The sequence below is a fragment of the Nymphaea colorata genome, chromosome 13 (genome assembly GCF_008831285.2).
Source record: "Nymphaea colorata isolate Beijing-Zhang1983 chromosome 13, ASM883128v2, whole genome shotgun sequence".
Lineage (NCBI taxonomy): Eukaryota > Viridiplantae > Streptophyta > Magnoliopsida > Nymphaeales > Nymphaeaceae > Nymphaea > Nymphaea colorata.
The window spans coordinates 11,124,086-11,139,477 of record NC_045150.1 but is presented as its reverse complement, the minus strand read 5'-3'; the positions used below and the strand labels follow the sequence as shown (position 1 = coordinate 11,139,477).

At 38.2% G+C, this 15,392-nt stretch overlaps 1 protein-coding gene across 1 annotated transcript in view; it reads left to right on the top strand.

Moving 5' to 3' along the window:
- Positions 1-11,443, top strand: part of LOC116266666 ((-)-alpha-terpineol synthase-like) — a 48,013-nt gene extending 36,570 nt beyond the window's left edge. The window contains exons 5-9 of the mRNA XM_031647977.1: positions 7,116-7,279; positions 7,375-7,411; positions 7,537-7,598; positions 11,186-11,223; positions 11,328-11,443. Coding sequence (XP_031503837.1) covers positions 7,116-7,279; positions 7,375-7,411; positions 7,537-7,598; positions 11,186-11,223; positions 11,328-11,443 — 417 coding nt within the window. The remainder of the gene's footprint in view (positions 1-7,115; positions 7,280-7,374; positions 7,412-7,536; positions 7,599-11,185; positions 11,224-11,327) is intronic.
- Positions 11,444-15,392: the final 3,949 nt, after the last annotated feature.

The window sequence follows — 15,392 nt, the reverse complement described above, 5'->3', positions numbered from 1 at the left end:
GAGATCTTGGGTATAACCACAAAGTTCCAACAAAGAACAATCAGTATATCCTTCACTGATATTGCAGATGCTCTCCAATCCAATGTATTTCAAAGCGAAAAGCACACACCCAGCTACTCTTGCCATTCAATTGACCAAGAAATGCATGGAAAGATACTTGAGATGACAGGTAAGACCATGTTTGCATCAACTTTGAACAATTCCATTCCACAATGTTCCCAAATACGTTCTTCAATGTTCCCAAAATTGGGAATATTGTGGAACAAAATTGTTCATAGTTGATGCAGACACAGCCTCAAACATCTTTTTTAGTATATTTCCAAGCATATTAAACCATGATAAACATTGAAAACTTCACATAGTCTCTCCTGGCTCCACCCCTAAACTATTAGTTGTTCTATGTAATTTACATTATAAATAGAACCAGTTAAAAATAGAAGATAAATGTATTCGAGGGTATCCACTTATGCCATTTTCATTCTCTAGATATTGCATTTGATCATCCATTGTTTTGAAATAAAGACTTGACAGTCCAAACTTTTCCTTTTACAAGATTTTCCACATTTGATCATGAAATGGGGTTTAACTGATAAATTAAGTAAATTAAAATTGACCATGAAAAAGTCAGGACAAGCTATAAAAAGGGAAACCACCACAAGAACAAATCCTTTGGGTCCTTATTTTAATCAAAGAATAGCATCCATTTGCACAACTAGCTGTGGAGCAGCATGTTAGCACTTCCCTTTAGCCAAAGTAACTATTCATGAATCATTGAGTGTGAGAGAGCATAAGAAGTTGATGAGTGTACGGGGCTGTCTAGCAACAAAGTAAAGAAGCACACTGGGCGTATGAGAAAACCTATGAGGCTGGTTATATAAAACCAGCAATACTCAAAATTAGGGTTGAATCGGAAGATTACCCTGTTTTTGTGCCTCATAGAAGCAAACTCGTATATTCTTTTTGTTTTGATCTCTCTCTCTTTGTTCTCTTGTTTCAATTGCTCCTGCTACCTGGTGTTTTTGGTGCTTCGACCGTTCATGCGCTCATCCTGGAGATTCTGTTGGCAAACTTGCTCAGGAAAAATAGAAGGGATTGAAGGCACCATTTCACTACAAAAACTCCAACAAAGTCATAGTTAACAAACTTGGGTCAGACTTGAATCGATAGTTGACCAACTCAGTGGGTCAGTGGGTTGACTCGGTCAGCTTGGGTACCAAAAATCAGACTCACATCGACATGCAACCAGCCGTCCAGCATCCATTGTAAAGAAGTGGGAAAGTGGGAGAGAGAGGGAGATTTCTAGCAACCCCTAACCTCTTGGAGGTTGCCATCATCATTGTAGTTGACAGTCTGTCAGTCACAGCCTGAGGGAGGCCAACTGACTATCTACGAGAGAGAGAAGGACAGCCCAAGAAAGAGAGAGACACAAAGTCAAAGACACCTGGCTAAGTGTGGTGCCGAGCCATCGTAGCCCATAGCCCGTCGCCTATCACTTCCAAATCGTGGAATCAAGCCCCTACACAAGGCAGAAATATAATGCAGGTGGCTACAACAAATTTTTCTTCACTATGCAACAATTTTCTACACTGGTTTCAGAAAAAAAACCAGTCTCGAATGAATGCAGGTGGCTACAACAAAGACTCATATCATGTCAGCCTCAGACAATTCACAACCAAGATAACGAACCACCGGGTCCGCCGATTCTCTGCCAAGAGCGAGTCTTGGTGTGTATCACTTGGGTCCTAACCTGTGGCCCAGTAAATGAATGATCCCGACCCGACTCGAATGATTCCCGAGTCAGATCACTAGATTGGCTAATTATGTATCAAACATCTTAAGTTGGCCCCTGAAATTATCAAAGATTTTCAAAACGGCCAGATTCTTCTATAAAAAAAGTTTAATGATTATTGCTTCATAGCCTTTTAGAAATTTTCGAAATATTGGTTATTAAAATATTTCAACTCTCGCAAATTCTTTTGCTTGTGTCTATCAAACATAATCATTAAAGTCATCTTCCATCAAACACTACTTGAACTTGGAAAAGGAAATAAGGTCCCTCTTCCACTGGGTTCTAGAATTAATATTCTGGAATTAAAATTCTAAAAAATAGATAATCCCAGTGCCATTAACCGTCACCTTATGAAATTAAAAATCATCATGTAGAGGAGGGCCTAAAAACTAGGCATTAGAACGGGCTTAGAATGGAGGTATGTCTCCCTGCATTGAGGAAGTAGAGTTTTGATATGGATTAGCAGACTCTTGAAACCTTCCATTGATCCTCTGCAATAGACAGGTCTTTGCTAGAGTTAGCAATGCCTTGAAATGGTAACTAGGTAGAAAATGCAACCAACATGAAGTTTGTGTTTCATCTCAATTTTGCGATATTATGCACCCACTTGAACTTCAACTCAAAGTCTATAATCTAGAAAACGAATGGTTAGTCAATAACCCACTCTTGCCAATTCTGAAAACCTAGCCCACTGTTTAATAGCCAGAAGTATACTTAGAAATCTGACCAAATCAAAATCAGCATGCCGAACGAGGGAATACGTGACCCATATTCTTTAGCGACAAGAAGAGAACTACCAGTGGACATGTTTTCCATGAGCAAATGTCAGTGAAACTCCCGGGAGTTATCCTTAGTTTCTCAAAGTATTACAGACACTATCAATCTAGCTTTATTGTGGGGATGTTTGATAGCCTCTGATTAAAAATCTATGAATTATCTGATGTAGACCTTATGTGGCATGCTTGTGCTGATGTGGTAAAAACATCCTTATTTTACCTTTTTGCATTGACAAAAGATTGGATTTAAGATCAGAGTGAAGAGGGTGGGAAAGTCCTTGGATTTCAAATCTTGAAGATCTCAAATACTAGACTATGTATGAATTCTATCCTAAATGATGCTTTTTTTGTCTCATTCTTTTGCAAGAGTCATTTTCATCTTCACTCACGTGTGCAAACATCACTGGCATGCCCTTCTTTGACATATAGAATGTGACTGATGTTTTTTTTTTAACTGGTGATGTTTGGCACCAATGAAGATCGTGTTTTTCTTGCGGGACTAGTCATGAATTGCGAGAACATTGAGAAGGAAATTGGAAACATGCATGCAGAAACCTTGAGAAAGGAAGAGTGGAAGAGAAGCCTGTGATCGACCACTCACATTGGAAAAAGCCCCTTATATCGTCATGTTTTGAGAACAATGAGATGAAAACGACCAAGATCGGCCAATTAGTTGAAACTTGATCCAAAATCTTCGGCTCAAGTTTGCCATCAGATCCAATCAGTTTGCCATTAATTCTATTTTAATCGGCTGAAATTCAGCAGGTTCTTGCATTATTGTCTTTTTAAGTTTCCAAGGGACAATATAGAAGGAGTCAGCTCACAAATCTTTTCCTTTTTCGATAAAAAATCCAGCCGAGACTCAAAAAATGACACCAACATGAAGTCTTCGTTTCATATCAATTTTGGTATATTATGCATTCACTTGAACTTCAACATTTTAGGTCAATTGTTGAGACAAGGGAAGGTTAGTCAATCACCCACTCATGCTAACTCTAAAAACCTAACCCACAGCTTAATAACCTTGAGCATACCTAGGAATCTGGCAAAATAAAAAATCAGCATGCTTAAAGAGGAGATTCATGACCCATATTCTTTAGTGACATGAAGGGGTCATTTGGCATCAGTAATATATTGTTATTATCTCATGAATGTGACTCAAAAAAATGAGGCAGGTTTATAGAACAGTAGTTATAAAGTTTCATGAATTTGACCTAATGTTTTGGGACAAATTCATGAAGCAATAACAATGTGCTACTATTTCCAAACACATAAAGGAAACTGTTGTTGACATGTTTTCCACAAGCAAATGTCAGTGAAAGTCTGGGTAGGTAGACTTAGTTTCTGAAAGAATTACACACCATCTTAATTACTTACCATATAAATGGGGTGTTTGATAGCGTTAGATTTGCAATCTATGAATTATTTGATATAGATCTTATGTAGAATGCTTTTGTTTTAGTTCTTTGCATTAAGAAAAAATAGGATTTAAGATCAGAGGGGAATGAGTCTAGTCATAAATCTACAGTTTTCAAGTCTTGAAGATCACGAATACTATTAAATCAAGGGTATCCAAAATGATGCTATGTTTTTTGCTCATTCTTTCTCGAGAATCATTGGCGCGCTTCCTTGACATCATCAATCACATCAGTAAACTTGTGACTGATGGTTCCCATTTTTTACTGATGATTTTTTGCACCAATAAAGATCATTGACAAGGAAAAAAAACATGCATGCGGAAACCTTGAAAAGGAAAGTGGTGGAAGAAAACGCCTTTGTCCATTGGTTGGTAGGCCATCAGTAGCGTAATCGACATTGAACCATGTGATTTGACTCACTCATGTCCCACAAAGATGGTGCTACTTGAAGCCGTAATTGGCGCAAGCTTACTATTTCCCTTTGTTTAATTAATGTATTTCTTTGACTTTTTGAATATTACTCATTTATTTTATAAATGTAATACCATAATTGGCAAATTCCTAACTCTAACTCTAACTCGGATCGGTAGAAGACCAAGTTGGAGTCACTGGGTCAACCAGTTGACTTATAAACTGAGCCGAGTCTGGTGACAATGCTATTTTTATAGGATATCAATGAAGTACAGTCTGTAACTCTCCAAATGGTTACTTTCCAATGTATTTTTACTGCAACCGAGTAAGACAATTTTAGACAAGGCGGTGCGATTTTGGGCAAGTCAATGACAATTTTCATCGAGTTGGGTCGAGTTGGGGGTGAGTCAAGTTCTAACTCGCTCATACCTTAACTCGTGGCCAGATTTGTAGGCAATACGAGCTGACGCAAGCAATTCCTGACTCAGCCCAGCAAGTTTGCCAACTATGTGCAATACAACCCAACAGGTTTTCAAAAGGCTGTAGTTTTGCAGGAATATGCTGATTCTGATTACCATTTCAAAATATTACTTGGCTTCATATATATTGATATACCCTGTCAAAGGATTAAATCTGATTAATTTCATAGTCCCTAGCTTGAAAGCGACAAGAACAAATATGTCTCCCGGTGCTTAATTAGTTTTCCAACAGAAAACACTGCCAATGCAGAGATTAATCCAGTTGGCGTACCATGATCAGCACATTGACAAGTTTATTGCAAAATATGTATATATATATATATAAATATATATATATACATATATATAAATATATATATATACATATATATAAATATATATATATACATATATATAAATATATATATATACATATATATAAATATATATATATACATATATATATAAATATATATATATACATATATATATAAATATATATATATATATATGATATATATATATATATAAATATATATATATATACATATATATATATATATGTGCCCTAAACATTACAATAATAAAACGTTAGATCACCTAAATTTGACTCGTGGGTAAAATAAAAAGCTAGTGCTTGTAACTAGAAAGATTTTGACATGATGGACCGGTAGACATGTGATAAAAAAAGAAAACTACATTGAAAAATAAAAGGCAAAATAACCATGCAATGGAATGAAAATGCCTACACGGAACCATGTACTATTTATAGTGGTGTATATATATATATATATATATAGAAGATTAACAAGTCTATTGGGCATCACAAAAGATGTGTATTTCCAAAGGGGTCTTTTCCTGTGGGGATCGATGGGCATAAGGTGGAGTTAACAGGTACCATAATATGTCCGCTCGCTCTGTTTCATATCTGTATCTCCGATTGCTATTATCACAGGTCGTTATCTTCATCAACTTTGCCATCATGATTTCTTTCTTGTTCTCCTCCTCCTTTTTCTTGTTCTTCAAGGTTTTTGACCAGTGATAGGTTCAACTACTTCTTTGGTTGGACTTGTTTTGCAGTCACTGCTCACTTTAATAAAGACCACAATATCTGCAGGAAAGATCCTTGTGTATGCAATGAGTATGCTAATGATGCCCTTCGCTGCACCAAGAAACCTGTAGGTAAGAGACTCGAACTTTTATTTGGATCTCAAGAGCAAACATGCATTGTTTTGCTTCCTTCAAAATGCCAATTTTCTTCCACGAAAATCATAAGAGTGTACCGGTATTTCGATTCAGAGAGAGAGAGAGTTGTTTCCATGAAAATGTCAAATTTCTTAAATGAAAATCATAAGAGGAAGAGGGAAAGACAAGAACAGGTCAAATTAGCCTCTACAATGGCACCCTTAATTCCAGATCACCAATCTTGAATACCATCAGGACAATATTCTTCAAGATGATGTTGTCAATACATGAAACCCGGCCTGACCTGTTGTGCTACTCATCATTTAGAGAGAGAGAGAGAGAGACAGAGAGAGAGAGATCTTTTTACTTATATTTAGTAATATTTCTTCATGCTACAATCAGCTTTTGTTACCAATTTCCCAAACGCACCCAATCTGAGCAAGAACAGCTATAGTACTTGTAGGTAAATCTTCAATAGCACACTAGCCAGGAAAGTGGAAAGGCCGTAGAGAAAAGTATGTGACGATACTCGAACAGTTGTTGGAGATCCGTATGTTTACTGGACTCAGTTATCTTATATAGTTATGCACCTAAGTCTGGATGCAAGAGTGAAATCCTGATATATTCACACCATTTTACGAGATGCAGGATAAACCCCATCTTGCTCAAGTGCAAAATCCAACCACTTCCGACCCAGTTAGGTTTGACTCAGAAAGCTCGACAGAGCCCCTCTCTATCTTCATCTGTTTCATCCTTTTCTGCTATGGTTATTCCACTTATATTCTAACAAGTATGTTGACGATCTTGGATGGATTCAATTTATAGATATTTTCCTTTCTCATCCATCAAATTAACTATAAATAAAGCATAGTTAATAGAAGGTAGAATGTTTTGGATTCAATTGTGTAACTTATTGTTTAGGTTGTGAGCCGGTATACAGCTGTTCTGAACGGCTCATGCTAGCACTCGTTTTACGGCGTAGTTAATAGGTTGACCTGGCAGCCAAAAGAACAAGTTTATCGCTTTTCAGTTATCGGGTATATGTGGAGTTTGATAACAGTTGGATATGCATAAGCAGAATGGTCCTAACTGTTTTGAGCTTGTCGATTCAGACGTTAACAATCCAACCATTATGGAGCCATTGGACGACATTATCCTTGTCACAGGGGTTCAAGAAATCAAGGTTTCAGTCCGCAATAGGCGGCAAAAGATGCAGCCATTCGCTGAATTTCCTCCTCTAATGTAAGCATCATTGATCTGAATTCTTCCACCGCTCCCTTCCCGCTTCAGAACTAAATCTTGCAAATTGTAATTTTTGCTTTTCCTGCATGATGCAGGTGCTCGCTCGACAATGATGAACAAGAACTTCCACGGGTTTACGTAGACGAGGGTTTCAATTAATAAAGCATATATGAGCATATTTCACCCATTATAAATCTACTGCGAATATAAATAGCCGAAATATCGATATACATAGATTTCTGAACATATCTAGACAGGGCCTTGGTGTGAAGAACAAAATCAAGGAGATTATTGCTAGTGAAGCTGGTTATATGCACAGGTGTTTACACATTTGCATTATATATAAGTTCATGTGCACGACTCGCACTCACAAAACTAGGCCAGGGGTACAATTGTCGTGCCCTAAATGCGGTACACCATGCACAGCCATGCATGTAACTCCCTCTCATCTATTGGGGTCATGTACCAATAAATACTAAATATTTCTACATCCATTTACGAGGTCAGGAGTTGGGGCTTGCCGAGTCTGTTGGGATTGTCACCTAATTGCATCATGCATTGCTAAATACTAAATGTTATTTCTTAAGTTACTAAGTATGTACAAATACTCATATTCCATGTCATTCAATTTTAGTTGGAAGAAATCAAACATGGAGTCCTGAGAGACTTACTTTCTTCATGTACTTATAGAAAAAATGTAGTTTAAAAGTTTATAATCTAACCCATCCAAATTACCGAGTCAACACTTTGACCGGAAAACCAATCTTCAAGTTATTTGAATCTGATTCACGAGTTTACCAACTATACTTAAAGGCATATCCCTAACCAATTACATCCCACTTTCTGAAGTCCATAAAATCGTGTTGGTCCTTCCCCAGTCTCCAGGATGGGCAGGGATTCAGAACCTTTATCCACCTGCCTAGCTCTTATGGCTCGTCTGCCAATGACACATCCCCTAAAATGTGACTTATTTGATATTGGCTCATTTCAGACACCATATAATTGAGGGTGAGCATCAGAATTTCACAATAGCCTTAGAGTACAATGTGGTGCTAAAAAAATGAACGAAAACCAATCTCTGATATCTCAAATGCATATTCATGCTTTTGAAAGAAATATGCGTCAAGAGATGATTTGGCAAGCTGACAAGTGTCCAGGATTTCCCAAATATTCATATCCTTTGTAGGTCATGTGCATAACAAAATTTTAAATTATTTGAAAAAGATAATGATTTGGGGTGTGGTACTTGTGAAACTCCTATTCTCAAACTTCTGCAAACATGAACCAAGTAATACGGATGCAGGTCCTAGTGCAGGTGGGGCACACGCACATCAGCCTTCTAAGAAACACGAACCAAGGCACAAGTGTGTAGGTGCAAGTGCAGGTGGGCCACATGCACATTAACCTTCTAAGTAACAAGCACCAAGTCAAAAGGGCGCAGGTACCAGTGCAGGTGCGGGGCAACGGGCTCAGGCATAGCAAATTTGAAAAGCATGGGACTAGGGCAAGGGCATCTATATATGTGAGTGTGTTGCAAAGGTGTGTTCCTATAATATTCTGTGTGTGTGTGTGTGTGTGTGCGTAGCAGGGTTGTCCTTTGTGTGTGCCTACATAATATATATATATATATATATATTTATATATATATATATATAAATAATATATAATATTACATAATAACGTTTGAAATAAATAAAAACATGTGAAATTGTTTAAAATTTGGGAGCACGTTCTAATAAAATTTTCATTTCATAATATGTTTTACTAATGCAAAATCAATAACTTCAAACGAAACAGATGAATGAGGCTGATAGGCAGCCAATGTCAATTACGAGTATTTGGAGCATCAAATTCCTGTTCTGTAAAAAAAAAATCACCAATGAACAAGTTGAAGCTCGGTGGGGCATGCAGCACCATGAAACACCAAAGAAAGCAGACCCCTTGTCTCAGATAGACAAGATCGCACGGAACCTTTGACTTCCTGTGAAATGATGGAACAACCAACTACAAACTTATATTCCCACCTTCATTTCTCCGACTCTCTCTCTCTCTCTTTGAAAATCGTGTAGCTTCCTTTCTCATCACCCTTGCCTAACTAACTCTAAGCCAGCTGCCCAAAGAGCAGTACAAGGCACTGCAGAATGGGGTGGAATGCATAGGGCTGCACACAAGCCGAGTTGAGCTCGAGCTTGGCCAGCTCGAGCTTGACTCAAACTCGAGTCGAGCTCCCTAACAGAAGCTCAAGCTCGACTCGATTACACAAAGTCGAGCTTGAGCTCGACTCGCTTAACTTGTTCAGTGTTCTCATGAAAAACAAAAAAACAGAAGCCAAACTCCTCCATTGTTACACAATGTAAAAACAGCAAAACAAGAAAATGAGAGGAACGATTGTATGATCAGTGGCAACAGAATAAAACAGTCATTAGAAAACACCACAATATTCAACAAACACCACAAGATTCAACAAACAGAAGCCAAACTCCTCCATCCACCCTAATATGAACTCATTTGGAAGCCACAAAAAAAGACAAAAGCAATAAACAAAAAAAAACAATGGAGAAGATAAACCATAACCAGGAGTTCAGGACAAAGGTCACGCGGCACCGACCACGCAAGCGAGATCCAGGCACTTCTTCTGTTCTTCAGCACAAAAATCGGACCAAGAAGCATGAGTCAAAAGCACTGAAAAAGGGGAAAAAATGAAAACCCTACAAAACAAGAAACGATTCATCTTCGCTGGCACAACATGCCACCTGCTGCCTTGCCGGATACTCCGCTGCTGGCAGCCAGCTGCCGCGCTTGGTGCTTGCCCTTCGGCAATTCGCAGTTTCACACCTTCGGCCTTCCCCTTCAAATGAAACACGGATGACCGAAGGCAAACGGTGGTACCGTGGACCTTGGTCGTCTCTCGTGACCTCTTCTCGTTTGGCCATCATGGTCAACGGAAGAGGGAAGACAAGAAATCGAGAAGAGAGAGACCAGCCACAAAAAAAGATGAAGAGATTCAAAACGGGAAGATTGGCTTTCGTTTTAACCCTAAACCGGTTTGTACGATTCAGTTTATTTCAAATAACGAGTCGAGTTCTTGCAACTCGAACTCGACTCGTTTAGCATTTCAAGTTTAATGGGTGAGCTTGAACTCGACTCATTTATAAATGAGTCGAGTTTTTCCGGGTGAATTTGAGTCGAGCCCGAATTGGCTCGACTCATTGTGCAGCCCTAGGAATGCTGCGAAACAGAACACGATGTTCCGTTTTTCACCTAGTCAACACAAACATTGGACGCTGGACACTCAAAACTGACTCGAGACAAAAATGCTGGGTATAGAACCATGGAACGCTCGCCAGCGGCACCCTCGATTTTACTTTCTCAAGATGCTCGATCTCAAAACCTTAGGCATTGTTTGAATGGATGGAAAGAAAGGAAAATAAGTAGATGGAAGGAAAATGAAAGAAAAACAAAGAGAAGAAAATGGTTAGGGAAAGGAGAAGCAAGAAAAGGGAAAAAGGAATGAATTCCTTTTCCTTCCAATCTTCATTTTCAGAGAGGTTAGAATTTATTAAAAAATTATTTTCTTTTCTTTTCTTTCCAAACACACTTATTAGCTCTACTTTTTTTTCCTTGTTATTAATTAGTCATCCAAACACTAGAAACACCATTTCTCCATTCCTTTCTTTCACTCTCGCTCTATGCAGACCACTCAACGCTCGAGTCTTTTCCTTTCCTTTCATTGCTCACTGCCTCTCCACTCTTCTTCTTATTCTACCGCCCTTGTTCACATCTCTTCCTATTGCACTAACACCATTTGGAGGCTGCGTTCCAACCCCCCTTCAAAGGTTCATGTGTCTTCCAAAGGTATGTTTCTCCATCTCTACAACCTGCTACGCTTTCTTGTCTGCCTTACAGCTTCTCTGTCCGCAAACCGCTGCCATGGCTTCTTCCAGGTAAGAGCCACTGCAAGCGTATAGCTTTCTCATCCACCTCACAACAAGCAGAACTCGTTACGCCCTCAGACTCAAAAACCACCAACTCATCTGATATTCTTCAGTTCCTCCAAACTTCGCATCAAAGGACCTTATCAGCATCATTCGCTGGGACGACAATGGTGACACCGCCATCAGTGTTTCAACTGGGCCTGGTGCAGCAGCAGAATTTTGTGCGTGAGTGGCTGAGTCATCACTTGTTGAGGTGATCCTACACCAACTTGGAAGTGAGGCAACCTTCGAGAAAATCATCAAATTTTCTCCTTCTTCTCTCTCACTCATTTGTGGTATTCCTCTCTGGATCTGCAGCAGGATTGAGTGAAAACTATACATTTTCATCTCATTTTCCGGTACCCACATGGCTAGCCCTCGAATTGTTTGAAGAAATGTCTGTGTATATAGTGTGCATTTACTTGAACGGTTTCTTGTTGGCTCTTGACTCTATGCGTCGTTGATTGAAAACAGATAATGAAGGTGACCTCATGAAGCACTTAGCTTAGAAATTGATGGAAACCAATGGTGCATGAGCTATTCCTAATATACATTGAGCTGTACATGCCCGTATTGTATATAATGGATCAGATTTAGTACGTAATTTCATAACTGAATTTGAATCCGAAACTGATAGTTGACTGAAGTTTGATAAAAAGTCTAAATCAATCACAGAGAAATATTCTCTGGCTACTTAAGCTAAATTCAGATTAAAAAAGAAAACCAAAATTGAGTTCCATGGCAAATTCTGTTAGTTCAAACTCAACCAGATGGACTTGGGAACATAGTAGATCAGAATGTAATGTAAACCTCCCAAAATATACTGGGTAGCGCACAAAATACACTTTATTTTTTAGTCTCCCAAACAGTGACTCTTTTTTTTTTTTCCTGACGGGAAAAATGCAAGGAGGCCGGTTGTCTTCTTGCTTGTTTTGATGCTTCTTTTTGCATGTTGTGGCTTTCTCCTCTAGGTGATACGGCTTTGGCTGTTGGGTGAGCCACGTGAATGCTCTCCTCTAACACAAGACTTCAATGGCTCCTGACTGAACTCTTTGAGCTTTCATTTCTATATGTCTCTAGGACCAGCTGCAACTAAAAAAGAAGATGAACTTGGTATATTTTTTATGGCAATTTCTCACAACACCCTCAAAATGTTTGAGCTTTCTACTTTTTTTCTCTCACTGTGAGTCTGTTGGATTTGATAATATGAATGTGACGTCCATACGCGGATGGCACATTGTGTGTGACAGGCCAGTTAAGATAAGGTGTGCTGCACCAAAGAAGGGAGCAGAGTTCAAGAAGGTCTCCGGTTCATCTCTCATCTTCCTGATCTTAGAAGCGGCAGTCTAATCAGAAGCCAAGTTCTGATGGTGGAAAATAAAGAAAAATATATTTTCTTTGTTTAGACATGCATTGTCTTGAGAGTTTTGATGCTATCTGCCTCAACAAGCTATGTTCTGCTGCTTGTTTATTAAAAATTTTGTAGTTTAGTAGGGCATTTTTTTTCGTCGAAAAAGTTTATCCTTTGTATTCTATCTTCAAAATTCACATAATATTGAAGATTAATATTAAAGTTTCACATCACTATCACAGAAGTTTTTGTGATTTGAGATTTTTTTTACTGGAATGTATGCATTCAGTTGCATTGTAGCCACAGAAAATCTCACTATGATAGTGTTATGTGATAACTATGATGGGTCTTGTGATGATAGTGTTCTAGTTATCAAACAATGGACATAACAGACTATATATGATGCAAACACTGAACAAAACATACAGAATGCACAACACAAATCAAACATCAGCATAATAGATAGGACGGACAAGACAAACAGGGAGGAAAATGAACACTGGACAGAATGAACATGGTGTTCTGTTCCTAAAACCATCAAACAATAAACAAAGAATACCGATGACAGGATGGACAGGACAGAGATGTGGTGGACAAGATGTCTTCTCTGTTCTATCTGAAGGAACACTTGTCAAACGACCTCTTAACTTACTCGGCGACCTGACAATACACCAAAACGTATCACTAGCTTTGCTTCAAACTTGTTGGCCGCTGTTTAGGACGAATGGGTCCCCGTTTCTGAACCTATTTTTGTCTTATGAAAGGAGTAAGGTACTCTAATGTAGAAGTAATTCTTTGGTGTGATTTCATAATTCATTTAAGACAGTATAAAATCCGATCACTTTTTGTTTTCATCTCTTTTTTTCCATTTTTTCACATTTTCTTTCTCCTCTCTTGAATTTCTCCACCATTTCTTCAAGGGTTCTACCATTCACCGGCACCTTGAGATGTAGGTCCAATTTCCAACCAACTGTAACACTCAGATATTGGAGAGAGGTCAAATGCCAAGGTCTGTTGATCATGGTGTTCTCTTGCTGTGATGCCCATTGTACTGCCTTGCCACAACACATCCAAACATAATATACCAGCAGATGCCAAGTAAAGAGAAAGAAAAAGAAAAAAGAGACGCCTACAACATTAAGAAGATTAACAAGTGTCCAAAAGCCAAATTCCAAGTATGTTGATGAAGATTATGCCATCCTATAGGTTGACAAATGTATCCAAATATGTTGACAAATGGCCAGCTGCAATGAAAGACAAGATGAAGGTATTGATGTAAAACAAGACCTAGGAGCTTGTACTAAAGCTGCAAAAGCCCATTACCTCCAAGTAGGTTGACAAAATAAAAAGAAAGACAAATGACTCAATTAATAGATACATGGCTCGTCTGATCACGAAAGGAATTTCATATCAGTATGGTATTGACTTTTAAAAGACTTTCAGTCTTGTTGATAAGATCACATATGTACATGTGTTGATAGTTATCGTTGCAACCAAATATTGGAAGCTAAGGCAAATGGTTCTGAAGAATGCCTTTTTGCATGAAGAGTTTGACTATGAAATCTATATGGAACAGCTTGGAAGATTTAGATCTATAAATAAGTCAAACTATGTCTGCACATTGAGGAAGGCAAGCATCTATAGCATGGTATGGAAACATAACTGAATTTTTAGTGTTTAAGGGATTCCAAGTCGCTTTAGCATATTTCAGTCCCTTCATCAAGACAAGAGTACAAAGATTAATATTATGTTAATTTATGTTGATGATTTAATTATTAATGAAGACGATAAGGAAGATAATCTCATTCGTGAACATCTCACAATGAGATTTGAAATGAAAGAGCTGGGGGAATGTTAAGACATTTCCTTGGACGAAAAATTGATTACATATCTAAAGACTATTTTTAAGTAAAAATGAAATATGTTGATGACTTACTTTGCAAGTATGATATGCTTGATTGCAAACCTATCTCAAAACTAATTGAGATAAGTACTATGCCAGAATTGATGAAGACAAGCTAGAAGATGTCACTATGTGCCAGCAATTGGTTGGAAACTTGATATACTTAACATTGTCAAAACCAAACATTGCATATGTAGTTAGTGTTATGAGTAGATTGATGTGACTCGAAGCTGCATTTAGAAGCAGTGAGATGAATATTAAGGTATGTTAAATAAACTGCTCACTATGGTATACTTTACGGAAGCAGATCAGCTTGTCAAGTCATCGGTCATTGTGATGCTGATGATGCTTGAGATTTGTTGGCTCATAGATAGACTACTAAATACACGTTTTGTCTTCGAAGTGAGGCAATTCATGGTGTATCAGAAGACAACCAATAGTTTCATTGTCCACAACAGAAACAAAATATATAGCAGCATCTCAAGCAACACCAAAATGTATTTGACTAATGTCATAGCTGGAAGACATTAAACAAGATGTAGATTATATAGTGGGACTCTACTGAGATACTGAAGGTAATATTAGACTTGGAGAGAATCTCATCTACTTTGCTCGGACAAAACATATAGAAGTGCAACATTACTCTATCGAGCAAAGAAGCTGAGAGTAGAGATATAGTTATAAATTGCTTTAGAAGATCAGCTTGCTCATATATTCACCAAGGGGCAGCTAGTGCAGACATCTTCTCACAACAAGTAGGGGTGCTGGTGATTCTGGTGTGGATTGAGTCTCAGGTTAGTGAAAGTGAATCTGAAGGTGCTTGTGTGCTCACTTTGAGAACTAGTGAAGTCATTGAGTTAGTGTGCACATCAAGTGAAGGTGGGA